Source organism: Arachis hypogaea, chromosome 12 (assembly GCF_003086295.3).
Source record: "Arachis hypogaea cultivar Tifrunner chromosome 12, arahy.Tifrunner.gnm2.J5K5, whole genome shotgun sequence".
Taxonomy (NCBI): Eukaryota; Viridiplantae; Streptophyta; class Magnoliopsida; order Fabales; family Fabaceae; genus Arachis; species Arachis hypogaea.
In genome coordinates, this window is record NC_092047.1 from 112,992,968 (window position 1) to 113,008,665 (window position 15,698).

Here is a 15,698-nt window from a genome sequence, read left to right on the forward strand (position 1 = left end):
ACACATCAATATTCAATCAGAAAAAGTTATGTTTCAATGAAACCCTAGCTAGAAGCAAGATGTTAATTTTATAATTTGTGAGTGTCTAGTTACTCGGTAAATAAGAAAATAGAAACTTTAATTTATGAAGCTGCGTTTGCCACGGTATATGGAATTAATTTTGTAAAATATGATTTCGTATGACATAAAATTGAATGAGACAAAAAAAAAAAAACATGTGAAAAGAAATTCTTCTATAATATAAAATTACATTTTACAATGTTGTTCTTGCTGTTTTATATGTTTGTATTGTACGTACGTTTGCAGCTATCTGTTGGACTATATTTGTTTATAGAGACAAAACACTGAAATAGAAATACAAAAATATAAAATTATATTTAATATATGAGATATATGAATAAAAATATTATATTTATAAACACTGAATTAGTATATTTTGTGTCTATTATGATAAAAAAGATACAAAAACACTTATAAAAAATACACTTATATTTTGTTTTTAATATCTTATTTTATTCTAAAAAATAACAGGAGCGTTGCTGTCCAAGATTATATATTTTTGGAACTGATGAACTCTATTTATTTATTAGTTACTTTTTTAAGTATATAAAAGAAGAAAATTTGATATGCAGTCCAATAATAATGCTTGACGGACATACACTTGAAACTTTTAATTTCATTTGTCGTCTAACGAAATGTTGTCCATCCAAGTATCCAACAAGCATTTGTGTTCCGAGAATTATGTATTGCCATAAAGCAACTAAAAAGTGCGATACCATACCATATTATATGTACGTATTTAGTGTTTAAAAAAAATTATACTGTTGTAACAATATTTAATTTTTTGATTTTAATAAATTTAATTATTTAATTATAAAATTATGTACAAATATATGGTAATTAATTTTTAATATTTATAAAACAGTTTTAAAAAATATAAACAGTAGTATAATAGTATATAATATTGAATATTTAGCTAATATTGATATTAAGAACAGATATTAATATTATTAATTAAAAAGTTTACTTATAAACTACAACATTTAAGTTTTTAATTTTTTTTTAAATTCATAAGTCTAATATAACTAAAATGTGAAACGAATTAAGATAGAACAAAATGGAACAAACTTAAATTAAATCATATTCGTTAATCACTCCTCAGTCCTCAATAAGATTCTCAACCATTTAAACATTCTCGTTTTAAATATATTAACTCATATAATATTAACTAATTTAATGACAATACAATAAAATTTATTCTCATCAAATTTAAAAGCATTTTTTATGTGTAATATACTACATAACTAACAAAATTTTATTATTTTTAATCAATATTATTAAATACTAAATTTTAAATTTTAAATTATAATAATATAAAAATAAAATATTGTTAATTAATATTAATAAAATATGTTGATTCCTGGTAACTTTTTTCAATGTATATAGAATATAATCTTTTTCTTTTTCTTTTTCTTTGAAAAGATGCCAAGGGACAGATGGCTAGTGGTGTTTCGCCATTTATTTGTTACACGCGCTCATTTTCCATCCATAACTGATCACAATATCACATAGTAGCAGCTTATGAATACTAAACATTTTTCAGCTTCTTTTGCAATCTCTTGTTAAGGGAACAAACTTCTTCATTCATCTCTTCTCGCGCCAGTTGCTTAATTCGTGGTCATCCCAATCGAACTTTAGACAAAATTAGGTTTGTTTCTTTAATTTTCAGCCTTATCAAGATTTGTTCGAGCTTCAATTTGATTGAAGTTAGCTGTTTTTAAACGTTTATGGCTTATGTTTCTTATCTTCTTTTTCTTATCAATCAAATATACGAAAAATAAATAATCAAAATTATAAAACATCACTAACCACGCACGCGCGCACACATATAGATAAAGGTGTCGAAGGAAATTCAAGTTCTTTAACAAAAGTTTGTTTAACCCATTTCGTATACGAATGAGGTTTTGCAGTGCAGAAACTTCGGATTGTGGTGATTGGTCAACATTCCAAGAGGAGAAATTCAAGAACATATATGAACAGGTGACGCATCTGGAGAAGGAAAAATGTAGAACTGCAGTTGATTGCTGATGATATTTAAGGACTAAGGTAAGGTCCATTGCATATTTATATCACATCTTTTTTTTGGTCATGATTTATATCACGTCTGTATATAGTTTTGTTGTCTTTATTGGACTTGATTTTCTTTTTACGTTATCGGTAACGAAAATTGAACACATTATATACCTACTGGGTAATCCATATACTATTTGTGAGATTCTAGGAAAAAGATTATTTTTTAAAATTCAAAAAATTAGAAATAGTAGAGGATTATTTTTTTTTTGTAGCAAACCTCTTATTTTAAAATTAGTTAGTTCTAATCGACTATATACTTTTAATTGGTTCTCTAGTAGAATCGTATAAAATAAATAACTCCCACTATTCTAATTTTTTAAATTTCAAAACTATAACTACAAAGAATTGGCTTGAGTTTGCGTATGTTATAATTGACTTTTTAGACTTCTTTTAAATTAAAAGGCTAATAAAGTTAAAGAATACGCCACAAATCTAAAAGAGACTGAACACACACAACAAGGATCTCCAAAATTCCATCTTTGAACTCTGTTGCCCTTGATGTCCTGAACTTCTATTTCACAGTAATTATTCTACACAATCAATAACTTCTTACCATCTTCAATTGCAGGCAGCCTTATAAATTTTTGCTTCTTATTCGCCGTCCTTACGCCTTTTCATTTCTCTCTTCAGTTTTTTGGACTTTTTGAAAAATCTAACCCTCTGCTTCAACTCTTTTGCTAATCTAATGGGAGCTCGTCGAATCCTTCTTCGGCCGGCCTATGCGGCTCAGGAATTTTTTGGTGTCGACCCTCCAACTACAACTCCAGTGACTTGAAAACGTCGTCAAATCCGAAGAGCTTATTGGAATTAGGGTACTTTGTGATACTTTATCTTTAAGCAAAAAATATTTCAACGCTCAAATTAATAAATAATTTAAAGATATAATAATCTTATAAATATAAAAAATAAAAAAAAAATATAATTTACATTTTACAAAGACATAAAAATCATAAAACTTGTCCATGTAAACCTCTATTTAAACAAGGATACTAAAAGAACATGGATAATTAGATGTTCTTTGAGTATCAAGTGACATTCTTACATTAATAAAAAAAAATGTTATTTTAGAAAGAATTTAAATTAGTAGAGTATTTTTGTTACGATTTTGGACACACTTTAACATTATCGTACCGATATTCGGATTTATTCAACTTTTTAAATTAAGATAAAATCAGTCTAACCCTCAATATTTAACAAAAAAGCTAAGAACAGAAGATAACACAAGAGAAATGAAGCTTTAGTGAAAAGAACACTTTATTACTTAAGTGTTTGTTAGTTGTTACAAATGCTTTCTACATCCAAACTCTAATTTTCACTCCTATTTATGGTTATTCACTTTGAATTGTTATGATTAAATCTAATCAACGGTCCAGATTGATCATCCATAATTTTCACTACGAATATTTATCTTACCACATTTTTCTAAATACTTTTAGATTATTTCATATTGCTCTTTATACTTTTATATGCATCTACACTCTTTTAGAATACTCTATGACCTTCCAAAGTCTTCTAGAGCCTTTTAGAGTATTTCGGGACTTTCTAGAACATTCTAGAACGTTCTGGAACTATCTAGAGCATTCTCAAACACTCTAAAAAACTATACAAACACCATTAAATCTAACCTTCTAAAATTTACCGTGACATTCTCCCCCACATATTACGCAGATGTTCTCGTCGTGTTTTCTTTATGATAGCGCTTTTGGTATTCTTGGAATTGCCGCAGATCTTTACGAGCTTCCCAATTAGCCTTTATTATTGGATGTCATTTTCACTTGATCAAGTATTAGACACTTGGTGGTACTCCTCTTTATCGCACAACCTAATTAGCTAGGATCTCCTTGATCTCTTTGTCAAATGATCTAATTATCACAGGTGGAGCTCGCTTCGAGTCACCTTTGCTCGGTTTATCTTGGTCTTCATGATATAGTTTAAGCATACTCACATGGAAGACTGGATGAATCTTTATAGGGGAGGGAGTTGTACTTTATAAGCAACCTTCCCAACACGCCCAATGATCTCAAATAGCTCTTCGTATTTGTAGATTAAGCCCTTATGAACCTTGTGAAAGACTTTGAATTGTTGTGGAAGAAGTTTAATCATTACCTTGTTTTCCACTTGATAGCTTGCATGCCTCCTCTTCTTATTTGCCCATTTTTCATCCTCTTTGCAGCTTTGTCGAGGTAAGAACGAGTGACATTTGCTTGTTCTTCCCATGACTTAATCATATGACAAGTTTAAGGGCTCTTCTCTGAGTAAGAGGAAGAAAGAGAGTATGGTATAAGCGGCTGTTGTTCAATTACAATCTCGAACGGGCTCTTTTCTGTAGACTTACCCTTTTGCAGATTATATGAGAATTGAATGATGTGTAGGAATTTTGTCGAATCCTTCTGAATGACGCTTATAAAATGTCTCAAGTAACACTTGAGTAAGGCATTCACTTTCTCAGTTTGTCTATCAGATTGAGGATGAAAACTTATTGAGAAATGAAGCTCCGATCCATGTATTTTGAACAGCTCTGTCCATAATCGTCCTGTGAAACTTGGGTCTCGATCACTAATGATGCTCTTGGGTAATCCCTAATACTTCACCACATTCTTAAAGAATAATTGTGCTGCTTCCTCTGCAGTGCAATCGATAGGGGGCAGGTATAAATGTAGCATACTTAGAAAATCAATCTACTACTATGAGAATAGATCCAAATTCCTCAGACTTTGATAAGACAGAGATGTAATCCAAAGACACACTTTTTCACGGTCACTCTGACGGAGGCAAAGGTTCCAACAACTCACTTGGTGTCTTATTTTCAATCTTATCTTGTTGGCACACAAGATAAGTCTTCACATAACTCTCCACTTCATCGCTCTTTTGAGACCAATAATAGGAAGATTCAATGAGTGCCAAGGTAGCGTCACCGGGGTGGTCGGTGTAAAGGGAGAGGATCCAGAAGTTCCGGGAGTACTAGAAGAAACCCTCTCTCTACCCCGACCACGGCTACGATCACGACCAGCAGCCTGATTCTAGGGATGACAATACCATCAGAACCCGCGGGTACCCACCTCGCCCCTACCCGCTCGGGGCGGGTAATTACCTGCCCCGCACCGAGGCGGGTTTTTAGCAGGGCGGGTTCTTGGGAGGGGCGGGGCGGGGTCGGGTTTAGGTAATACCCGCCCCTACCCGCCCCGCAATATATATAATTTTAATATATAATATGTATAATATATGTAAAATAATTAGTAAATGATTAATAATGTTGTATCATATTTAAATTTTTATTTTAATTTATGTTGTGTATATGATGATAGTTATATAAATTTTGAAATTTAATTTTATTCATTAGATTTTATTAATTATAGGGGCGGGTACCCGCAGGGGCTGGTTAGGGTTCAACGTTTTACTACCCGCGGGTAGTAGCGGGGCGGGTTCTATGCGGGTAGTTGTACGGCGGAGCGGGGTCGGGTAGAGCAAAAACCCACCCCTACCCGCCCCGTTGCCACCCCTACCTGATTCGCAGCACCTCTACCTATCATCATGTCTGCAAATATCAAATTATCAAACAATCTCAGCAAAATAGTCATCAACGCATCAATTAACACAATTAGACAATTTTAAACACTTCAATAATTCAAAACCTAATGTATTGAATCTAACCTAACTTAATCAATCTAAATTCACTAAGATTAGAAGGCTAAATTGAATTAACTTTAAAACTGATTCAAAATTAAAATTGAAATTCCAACCAAACCTAAACTAAATTAAACTAAAATGAAATAATTATCAAACAATCTCAACAACATTTTCTCAGTAAAATAGTCCTCGACACAACAATTAACACAATTAGACAATTCTAAACACTTCAACAATTCAAAACCTAATGTATTGAATCTAACCTAACTTAATCAACTTAAATCCACTAAGATTAGAAAACTAAACTAAACTAATTTTAAAATTGATTCAAAATTAAAATTAAAATTCTACTCAAACATAAACTAAATTAAACTAAAATTAAAGGAATTGAAAAAGAGTTGTTCAAGAACCTATAATAAAGAACATAACAAGAAATAAGGGAAGAGGTGGATGTTGCAGCAGTGGTCGTCAACGTTACAGTGGTGGCAGATGGTGGTAACAAAGAATGGTGATAGTAGTTAGGGTCCGAATGAGGGGGAAGAGGGTTCGTGATTTGAATTTATGCTTCTTTTACCGTCAGAATTATTCTCAAAAAATTTTGACAATAAACCTTTGCGAGTCACCAAAATATAACGTTTCACTAATTGGAGTTACTGTCGAATTTTTCTGACAGTAAATCCAATGTTAATAGACACACCAATTTAATTTATTTTTCTTTTAAATATTATCATTGGATTTATCATCGAAAAACAGAATCTATCAATAATTACTTAACCTTACGACTTTGATATCATTACTGCCAATGAATCCGACGATAAATCTGTCGCTACTCTATGACACTAAATCTGATGGTACTCAATATTTTTGTTGCAGTGGATATCCTAACGTGTTGAATTCTCCCACCTTTTATTCCTTTGTTTGAGAGTAACCGCTTTTGAGGCTTTTATTACCTTCATTATATGCTGTTTAATGCTTATGATTTGTCAGTTTTATGAGATGGCAACTTTATTAGCTGTCGGATTCTCATTTAATTATGAGTGTTTATTCTTGTTTAAAACACTTTTATTTTGAGACCATTACTCTCAAATAAATTTAGATTCTCTAAATTTTAAATTTTCATTTTAGAGAATAAAATATTATTTTTTATTATTAAATATTTTTTTCTTATATTTTTTTATTTTACTTATAAAATAAATGATAAAAGATCATACTTTATCTTCTAAAATAAAATTCAAAATTTAGAGAATCTAAATTCTGTGAAATAATTAAAGAATAAAATTCAAGAATATTTGGATCTATTGTTACCACTTTTTTATTTTATTATTCTTAGTTGTTGTTTTTTTATAAATAAAAATGAACCAATCTATTCTTAATATGCTAGGTAGACAAAAAAAAAAGTTAGAACTTGCCTTATTTAGTATTCATTAATTGTCGTAACAATTAATAAATGCTAAATAAGGCAAATTCTGGCTGTTTTTGGCTAATATTTTTTGGTTACCAAACATTTTCGATAAAGTAGATACATAAGTTTACCCATGTTACTTTTAAGACACTTTTTTCTTCCTATTAATGACATGTCAGCAACATCGTTTACTTGGCAAAATTTTAGAATCAACCACTAATTTTTTGCCAAATCAACTATTATTTTCAAATCAACAAAAAAGATAAAATATATAAAAAAATACAAGTAATAAAAATATTTGCAAATTAGGCTGCATAATTACCAATGACAATAATTAAAAATTAATAATATCTAACCAAATTTGTAACCTACAAGAATTTATATCTCTATATTTATTATATTTTACCGTTATAAATAATACAATAAATTTATAACCCCAATAATTAATTTATTAATTTTTATAAATAACTCATTAAATATAATAAACATCCATATTACAAATATCATAATAATCTATTAATCATAATAAATTTTACGTTATAAATATTTAAATTACATACTATTTGACCTACTTATATAACTCTCTTATCACAAGAAATTTATTTTCGCACTACACAACATCTCAAACTTACTCAATAAAATATCATTCTTTAGACAATATCATATCACCAAATAAACAGGCAATTAGTTTATCAAAGTTTGTGTGGTTCGTCTATGCAAAACATTAACACCCACAAATAAAGAAAAATTTTTTTGCTTAAAAATGATTATATTAGATGAAAAGATACAAAACAAACATATTTATTATATTTTTAAATTATATTTTTAAATTGAACATTTTTCAACTCCATTTTAAATTTGTATCACTTGAGACATTGTCACAAAGTGGATCAAAGAAAAATATTAACGGGTATTTCAATTATTCTTATTAAAAATAACTTATTTAAAAAAAATTCTACACATTTTTATTCTTTTTATTGTAGATGTCATTAGAAAACTGGATGCACATCAATCAAGAGAATAAAGAAAAAAAACATACAAATTTAAGATACATCTTCGAAAGAAGAATATACATACAAAGATGGAACAAACAACACAATAAATAGTAAATACAACTCAACAATTTATAAAAAACATGCCTTAACAAGAATCTACGACACAAAAAAAACAACAACTCTAAACAATAACACTTTTTAAATTTAACTTTAATTCACGTATATTTAATTTAATTCTACAAACCATAATTATTTTTAATATTTATTATATACTATCATTAATTTATCCTCAGTGACTCATTCTAGTATATATAAACCAAGGTACTAAGAACACGTGGATTCGTTGCATTACAGGATGGAGGTATATCAGTAGAACATCTAGAAGAATGGGGAACCTTGCGTGTAAACCACTAGAAAAAGCGATTGACTTACTCCTGGAAGCGAGTATTCGCCAGCTTGATTATATTATCAATTATGAAGATCATGTCAAGAATATAAAAGAACTCGATGATAAGCTTGAGAAGAATGAGCTAACAGTGAAGCACCTTGTTGACGCTGCAAAAAATAATGCAGAAGAAATCACACCAACTGCTGAAGGTTGGCTTAAGAAGGTGGCGGAAAAGAGGGAAGAAAGTAAGGAGTTTCACGATGACAAAATGCTTGAATCCAAGACAAGTTGCTTTAGCGGGGGCTGCTCTAGCGGGGCTCTGCCTTTCTTGTGGCACAGGCGTCAACTTGGCAGGAAAGCAAAGAAGATATTGGCACCCAGTATTGACAATCTAAATAAGGAATTTTCCCAAGTTACAAAAGCAATTTCTGGTGGTCCAAAAGTTCTAAAGATTGCGGATAGCAATCGCTATCATGAGTTTGAATCAAGAAAGGGTATAATCGACAAGATCATGGAGAAATTAAAAGATTCGAGGGTGAGGATGGTTGGGCTGCATGGGCCTAGTGGTGTGGGCAAGACTTCTTTGCTCTACAAAATTGCAGAGCAAGCTACTTGCAATACAATACTGTTTGATAAGGTGGCCTGGGCAACCGTAAAGAAAGATCCAGACCTTCGAAAAGTTCAGCAAGATATCGCCGACCATTTAGGATTGACTTTTGCAAATGAAGGTGACGATAGGAGAGCAGCTCGTTTGAGAGATGTGTTGACGCAGAAGAATACCCTTGTGATCCTTGATGACCTTTGGGATGAACTGGATTTGAACAAGATAGGGATTCCATTTGATGATGACAATGTTTCAAGTGATGTCATGCACAATCAAAGAAATGAGGCAAAAGAGCAAAGAGCAAAAATTGAAAATTCTCCTGGCAACACCAAGGGATGCAAGATTTTGGTCACTTCAAGATTTGAAGAAGTTTTGCGTGTTAAGATGAATGTTAAGTCAACTTTCCTTGTGCCAAAATTAAAGCCTGGCGAAGCTTCAGCATTGTTTACGAGGGTGGCTGGAATACCAAATGAAAATCCGGAGTTATCCGATATGCTTGACAAGTATTGTGCAGGGTTACCCATGCTTGTTCTTATACTCGGAAAGTCGTTAAGAAATAAGAGCGAGTCCGAGTTAAAAGATGAACTACAAAAACTCGGAAACCAAGAACCAAATGAAGCAAGAGAGGACATGGAGAATTACGTGAAGAAGAATTATGATCATCTAGCAAGTGAGGAGCTCAAGTCTATTTTGCTAGTTTCAGCTCAAATAAGTCATCAATCACTAATTGCAGACTTGGTGAAGTATTGTTATGGCTTGGGCATACTTAAAGGTGTCCACACACTGAGGGAAGCTCACGACAGAATATCCAAATCATCAATCAACAAGTTAAAAGATTCAGGGTTGATGTTGGATTGTAATTCTATTGATCATTTCGAGATGCATGATATAGTTCGAGATGCTGCTCTATCCATAGCATGCAAGGAGCGCAAGGTATTTATCTTGAGAAATGACAAACTAGATTTTTGGCCTGACAAGAAGCAACTTCAGAAGCTTTCTGGAATTCATCTACACAAGAGTCGTATCATGGTTGAACTCCCAAAAGTTTTGAACTGTCCTCAACTCAAATTCTTCCATATCGACAATGATGATCCAAGTTTGCAAATACCAGACAGATTTTTTGAAAGAATGGAAGATCTCAGAGTATTAGTATTATCAGGAATCCATCTATCAAATCTTCCGTCTTCAATTGAATGCTTAGCAAACCTCAGAATGCTTTGCTTGGAGAAATGCACTCTTGGTAACTTGTCAATTATAAATAAACTAAAAAATTTAAGAATTCTTAGCCTTTCAGGATCTAGAATTGAAGATTGGCTACCAGAGTTAGAGTGCTTATGCAAGTTACAGTTGCTAGACATTAGCGACTGTTTCATAAACAGATTTACTCGATCTCTTTCTTTATCAAGCTTCACCAGTTTGGAGGAACTGCATATAAGAAACAGCTTGACAAATCATAGTCAAATTTCAATTCTATCTGAGGTGAAACATTTGCATGAATTGAATACTATAGATGTTTGCATCCCCAATGCTGAGTTTTTGCCAACAGACTTGTTCTTTCACGAGTTGAATGATTACAAGATTGTGATTGGAGACTTTGAGACACTTTCGACTGGGGATTTCAAGATGCCCAACAAATATGAAACTTCAAGATCATTGGCACTGCAGCTAGAAGCTGACATGGATATTCACTCTCTCAAAGGAGTTAAATTGTTATTCAAAGGAGTGGAGAATTTGCTATTGGGAGATCTGCATGGAGTTCGAAATGCATTTTATGAGCTAAATTTGGATGGATTTCCATATTTGAAACACTTGTCGATAGTAAATAACAAAGACATTGAATATATTGTGAATTCAATGGAGTTGTCACAACCTCAAGATGTGTTTCCCAATTTAGAGTTGCTTAGTCTCTTCAACCTAATTAAGATAAAGAAGATATGTTGTAGTCCTGTTACAGATTCATCATTCTCTAGACTAAAGACAATCAAAGTGAAAATGTGCCCCCAATTGAAGAGTATATTCTTTCTTTACATTGTTAAATTTCTTACTAGTCTAGAAACAATTGATGTCTCTAAATGTGATTCTTTAGAGGCAATTGTTGGTGAGGAAGGAGAAGGATCCAACAATAAGGTTGAGTTTCACAAGTTATGCTCTTTGGCACTACAAGATTTACCATCATTTGTCAGTTTTTACAATATCAATGACAGGGAAATTGTCCCAGCAGTAACGAATGAGCAGAGTGCCACAACTTCCATTTCTCTCTTTAATGAAAATGTATGCCTTTCTTCCAACTTAAAGTAATATATATTTATCATTTTAAGACCTATGATTTCAAATAGAGTAACAGAATTTGTATTTGGTTCTGTCCTGCAGGTGGAAATTCCAAACTTAGAAACTTTGAAGTTGTTTTCAATCAAGATTCACAAGATATGGAGCAATCCACCTTCAAATAGTTGGTTTCAGAACTTAATAAAGTTAACTATGAAAGACTGTTGTAACTTGACATATTTATGTTCATTGTCTGTGGCTTGCAATCTCAATAAATTAAAAAGCATTTCTATAAGTGGGTGTCCATTGATGGAAAAGTTATTTGTCACAGAAGGAAAAAAGAATGTGTATGCAAAGGTGCGTGAGATAATGATAAAGTTTGTAATAGATTTTTTATGTTTTTGTTCATGTTACATTATTATAATTTTATTATTTACTCACCAATCATGCATTTTATTTGCTAATGTTGATCATTGTTTAGGTGACTTTTATTGAATAATGACTTTTTATTACATCAAAACAGGTTCGTATCCTTCCTGAGTTAGAGGAAATCCAGTTGAGTCAAATGGAGATTTTAAAAGACATATGGCCACATGAAGACGAAGTCGGTGCAGATTCATTTCCAAGTCTCATTTCTGTTGATATTAGCGATTGCGATAAGCTTGAAATCATTTTTCCTAATCATATGAAATGCTGGTATTTGCATTTGAAAAGCTTAAAGGTTTATTGTTGCGTGTCAGTGGAATTCATTTTTAAAATAAGAGGTTCTTCGCAACAAAATGACACCAAATCTGCATTACTGGAGGTTATTGATTTGTGGGATCTCCCATATCTGAAGCAAGTGTGGAGTGAAGATCCAAAAGGAGTGGTTAACTTCACAAATCTGCAGAGCATAGAGATTTCTGATTGTAACACATTGAGTAATGTGTTGCAAGCATCTATAGCCAAGGATCTGGGAAAACTAGAAAGATTTTCGATACAATCTTGTGATAATTTGGAAGAAATCATTGCGTGTGATGGAGGATCAGAAACAACATTGAAGTTTCCTGAAGTAGTCTCCATGTCACTTAGGAAGTTACCAAGCATCCGATGTTTGTACAAAGGGAGACATATTGTAGAGTGTCCAAACTTGAAGCAACTGACAATGATTGAGTGTCCAAATCTGAAAATATTCAAAACAGAAAGTGGCAATGAAGAAGAAAGAGCATTCTTATCGGCTGAAAAGGTAAGAGTGCTTACCAAAACCTAGGATGTGATTGTCTTCTGCAGTCTATATCCACCACATAATGGTCATGACCTCATAGACATTAAGCATAAATTGAAAGAAAAATTACTACTATTAAGTACGCTGCTTAAGAAAAATTAATATTCCTGTAAACAAAACAAGAGTTAATATTGATAAATATAAGAAGATAGTAAATTTTTATGCATTTATATCATTAAATCTTCAAAACTTATCTTATTAATAAAATTTTTTATTTTACTTTGTATTCTTAACAAATATTTTGGAGACATTTATTAACAAATCTCATATAATTTAAAGAAAATGGTGAAATTTTCTTTCTAATTAGTCAATATATCCTTAAATCATTTTCTTTTCTTGTAAATTTCAATAACATCATTTTAATACTTTGAATGGTTTTGGAAATTATCTTTAAGGTAGAAATACAGAGAATCATAAATAATAAAGATGAAAATTAATTTCAATGTTAAAATGTGTATATAAAGACAAAATATTTTTTTATCAATATTAGTTAATAATACATTTTATTTTTATAATATTAAAATTTAAAATTTAGAATTTAATAATTAAGATTTAGAAGATTGGTCAAGTATCCATAAAAAATGATAAATTTCTAACATTTTTTCAGTGGCTCTGGTGCTTGCCTAATTTCTTTAGTTCCATTGTTTCACTATACATCACTGCCATACTCCTTCTTAGTTTTACCCTTTTTTTTTTTTTGTAAAATTGTTAATGAACAAAGAAAAGAATTACACTATTGAATAAGATTTTAAGGGGGCACAAGTCTAAATTTATAAAATACAAATTCATGTGTGTATTCAAACATTCAAAGATGACAATGAGTTATAACTTAAATAGCATAATCTTCCCATACTCTATTAAGAGATGTAGATTTAAGTCTCCTATTTTTAGTATATAAAAAAAAAACCTAAAGATACTATGTGTATCAAAATCGAAACCATGATAGATACTTACATTCTTATTTATTATTTTTAATAGAAATATATCCACCTAAAGATACTGTGTGTATCAAAATCGAAACCATGATAGATACTTACATTCTTATTTATTATTTCTAATAGAAATATATCCGTCATTTCAAAATAAAATACATACTTATTTTTTAGTGCAGAGAAATAAATTTTTTTTCACCAAATTAGAATACAGATACATTTTCAAAAAAGTCAACCTTTTAAATTTTAGTAATCTTAACTATGCAATTAATCTAAACTATTTATCAATCAGTACATTTTTTTTCTTATTCTAGTTTTAGATAAAGTATCTATTAATCATATTTTTTTCTTGTTCTAGTTTTAGATAAACTATCATTCAATTATATATTATGTGTGTTTTTATTAAGGATGTATCATTGTTTTAAACTGTTAATAATCTTCCATAGCTACGATTGGTGTTTGAGAGTCACTTGTTAGATTGAAGAAGTGGAAAAATATATATAGGAAATAAGAAGATTTAAGTGTCTGAATTATTGTTTATTATATATTTAAGAAGTATGATAATTGGTTTTCAATTATTTTTATACAAATATCTTTTTATAAAATATAATTTTATTTTAAAGTTAAAATGTATATTCGAAAAATTGTTATGTTTACAAAAATATTATATCCGATAATTTGTTGTAATAAAAATATTGTTTTTGTAATAATGAGGGCCAATGGAAACCCGTGTTATATTATATGTGGTTTGGTTTGCTTTAACATAAAAAATATACACATAATAGAAAACAAAATTTTATGTATACACATAAATTTCCCGTTTCAAAGAATAAAGGGTTTTGGATAGGTGTAATTGGAGTTTATTTGATAATGAGTTGTATAAATTGATGTATATAGGTATTGTCCAACTTGGAGCATCTGAGTATTGACTCTAAAGGAGTAGAGTGGTTAATGAGCAACACACGCAAGTACCTCTTTACCTCTTTGAAACACCTTTGCTTGAAGGATTGGCAGAGCCATCATCATGACGAGACTCTATACTGCTTCCTCCACACCATTCCTAATCTACAAATCTTTGAATTGGGTTATGATAATAACATTAGAGAGTTCGTGCCAAGTGGAAACACTGCACCGAAGCAAAGATTGGGAACCGTATTGCTACTTAAGGAATTAAAACTTTTGTGGGCACCACAGATGGAGGATATTGGATTTGAAAGAGATCCTGCTCTTCAGAGATCACTGCACCGCTTGGTCTTAATGGATTGTCACAGATTGAGGAGGTTGGCACCTTCCTCGGTGTCCTTCACTCACTTGACATACTTGGAAGTATCTTATTGTAAAGAATTGAAAAGTCTAATGACATGCTCAACAGCAAAGAGCTTGGTTCAACTCACCACCTTGAAGGTACGGTATTGTCTTCAATTAAATGAAATAGTTACCAAGGATGAGCAGGAAAATGAGGAGGGGATTAAAATTGTGTTTGCCAAGTTGATAACTATACAACTTGAAGGACTAAGCAACCTCACAAGTTTCTGTAGCAACTCGAATTGTGAGTTTTCGGTGCCATTGTTGGAAAAATTAATTGTGACAGAATGTCCCAAGATGAAAACGTTTACTACAAAGCACATAACAGCGCCCAAGCTACAAAGCGTACTTGGTGAGGAAGAGAAAGGGTATTGGAAAGGAGACCTGAATGCCACCATTCAAATGCTGTTTACGGATAAGGTACTCCGTGCTCCCTCATTTATACAATTAATGCTCATTTTCCATATCTTTGTTCTTAATCCCTTTCTACTTGGATTTCGTACGTTCCTAAATATTGAACTAAATTACAAGTTTGTATTATTTTTTATAGTAGTCATATTTCGACATGCACTATGTTAAATTGAAAAGTTTTATTCATATTCTCAATGTTTTTAATTTCATTTATTGAATTGTATAATTTTTTACTTATATACATATTATAATTTATATTAACACATCTATCTTTTTAAATTTTGATTTTAGTTAAGTTATTTTAAATTTTTTGTCGAAGAACTACTTCATATATATTCTTATACTTTGCTAAAATATAACTTAACAAAAGCT

General features: G+C 31.0%; 1 protein-coding gene across 2 annotated transcripts in view; it reads left to right on the top strand.

The window, feature by feature from the left end:
* Nucleotides 1-1,487: 1,487 nt before the first annotated feature.
* The window catches only part of LOC112730589 (uncharacterized), a 34,587-nt gene continuing 20,376 nt past the window's right edge, over nucleotides 1,488-15,698 (top strand). Inside the window, exons 1-6 of one of the 2 annotated variants that reach the window (XM_029290861.2) lie at nucleotides 1,488-1,708; nucleotides 1,971-2,106; nucleotides 8,512-11,420; nucleotides 11,520-11,771; nucleotides 11,938-12,639; nucleotides 14,508-15,335. In XM_029290861.2, coding sequence (XP_029146694.1) covers nucleotides 8,544-11,420; nucleotides 11,520-11,771; nucleotides 11,938-12,639; nucleotides 14,508-15,335 — 4,659 coding nt within the window. In that variant the 5' untranslated portion in view covers nucleotides 1,488-1,708; nucleotides 1,971-2,106; nucleotides 8,512-8,543. Of the gene's footprint in view, nucleotides 1,709-1,970; nucleotides 2,107-2,568; nucleotides 2,946-8,511; nucleotides 11,421-11,519; nucleotides 11,772-11,937; nucleotides 12,640-14,507; nucleotides 15,336-15,698 lie in introns of those variants that run through there. The other variant, XM_072209772.1, reaches the window with a different exon arrangement.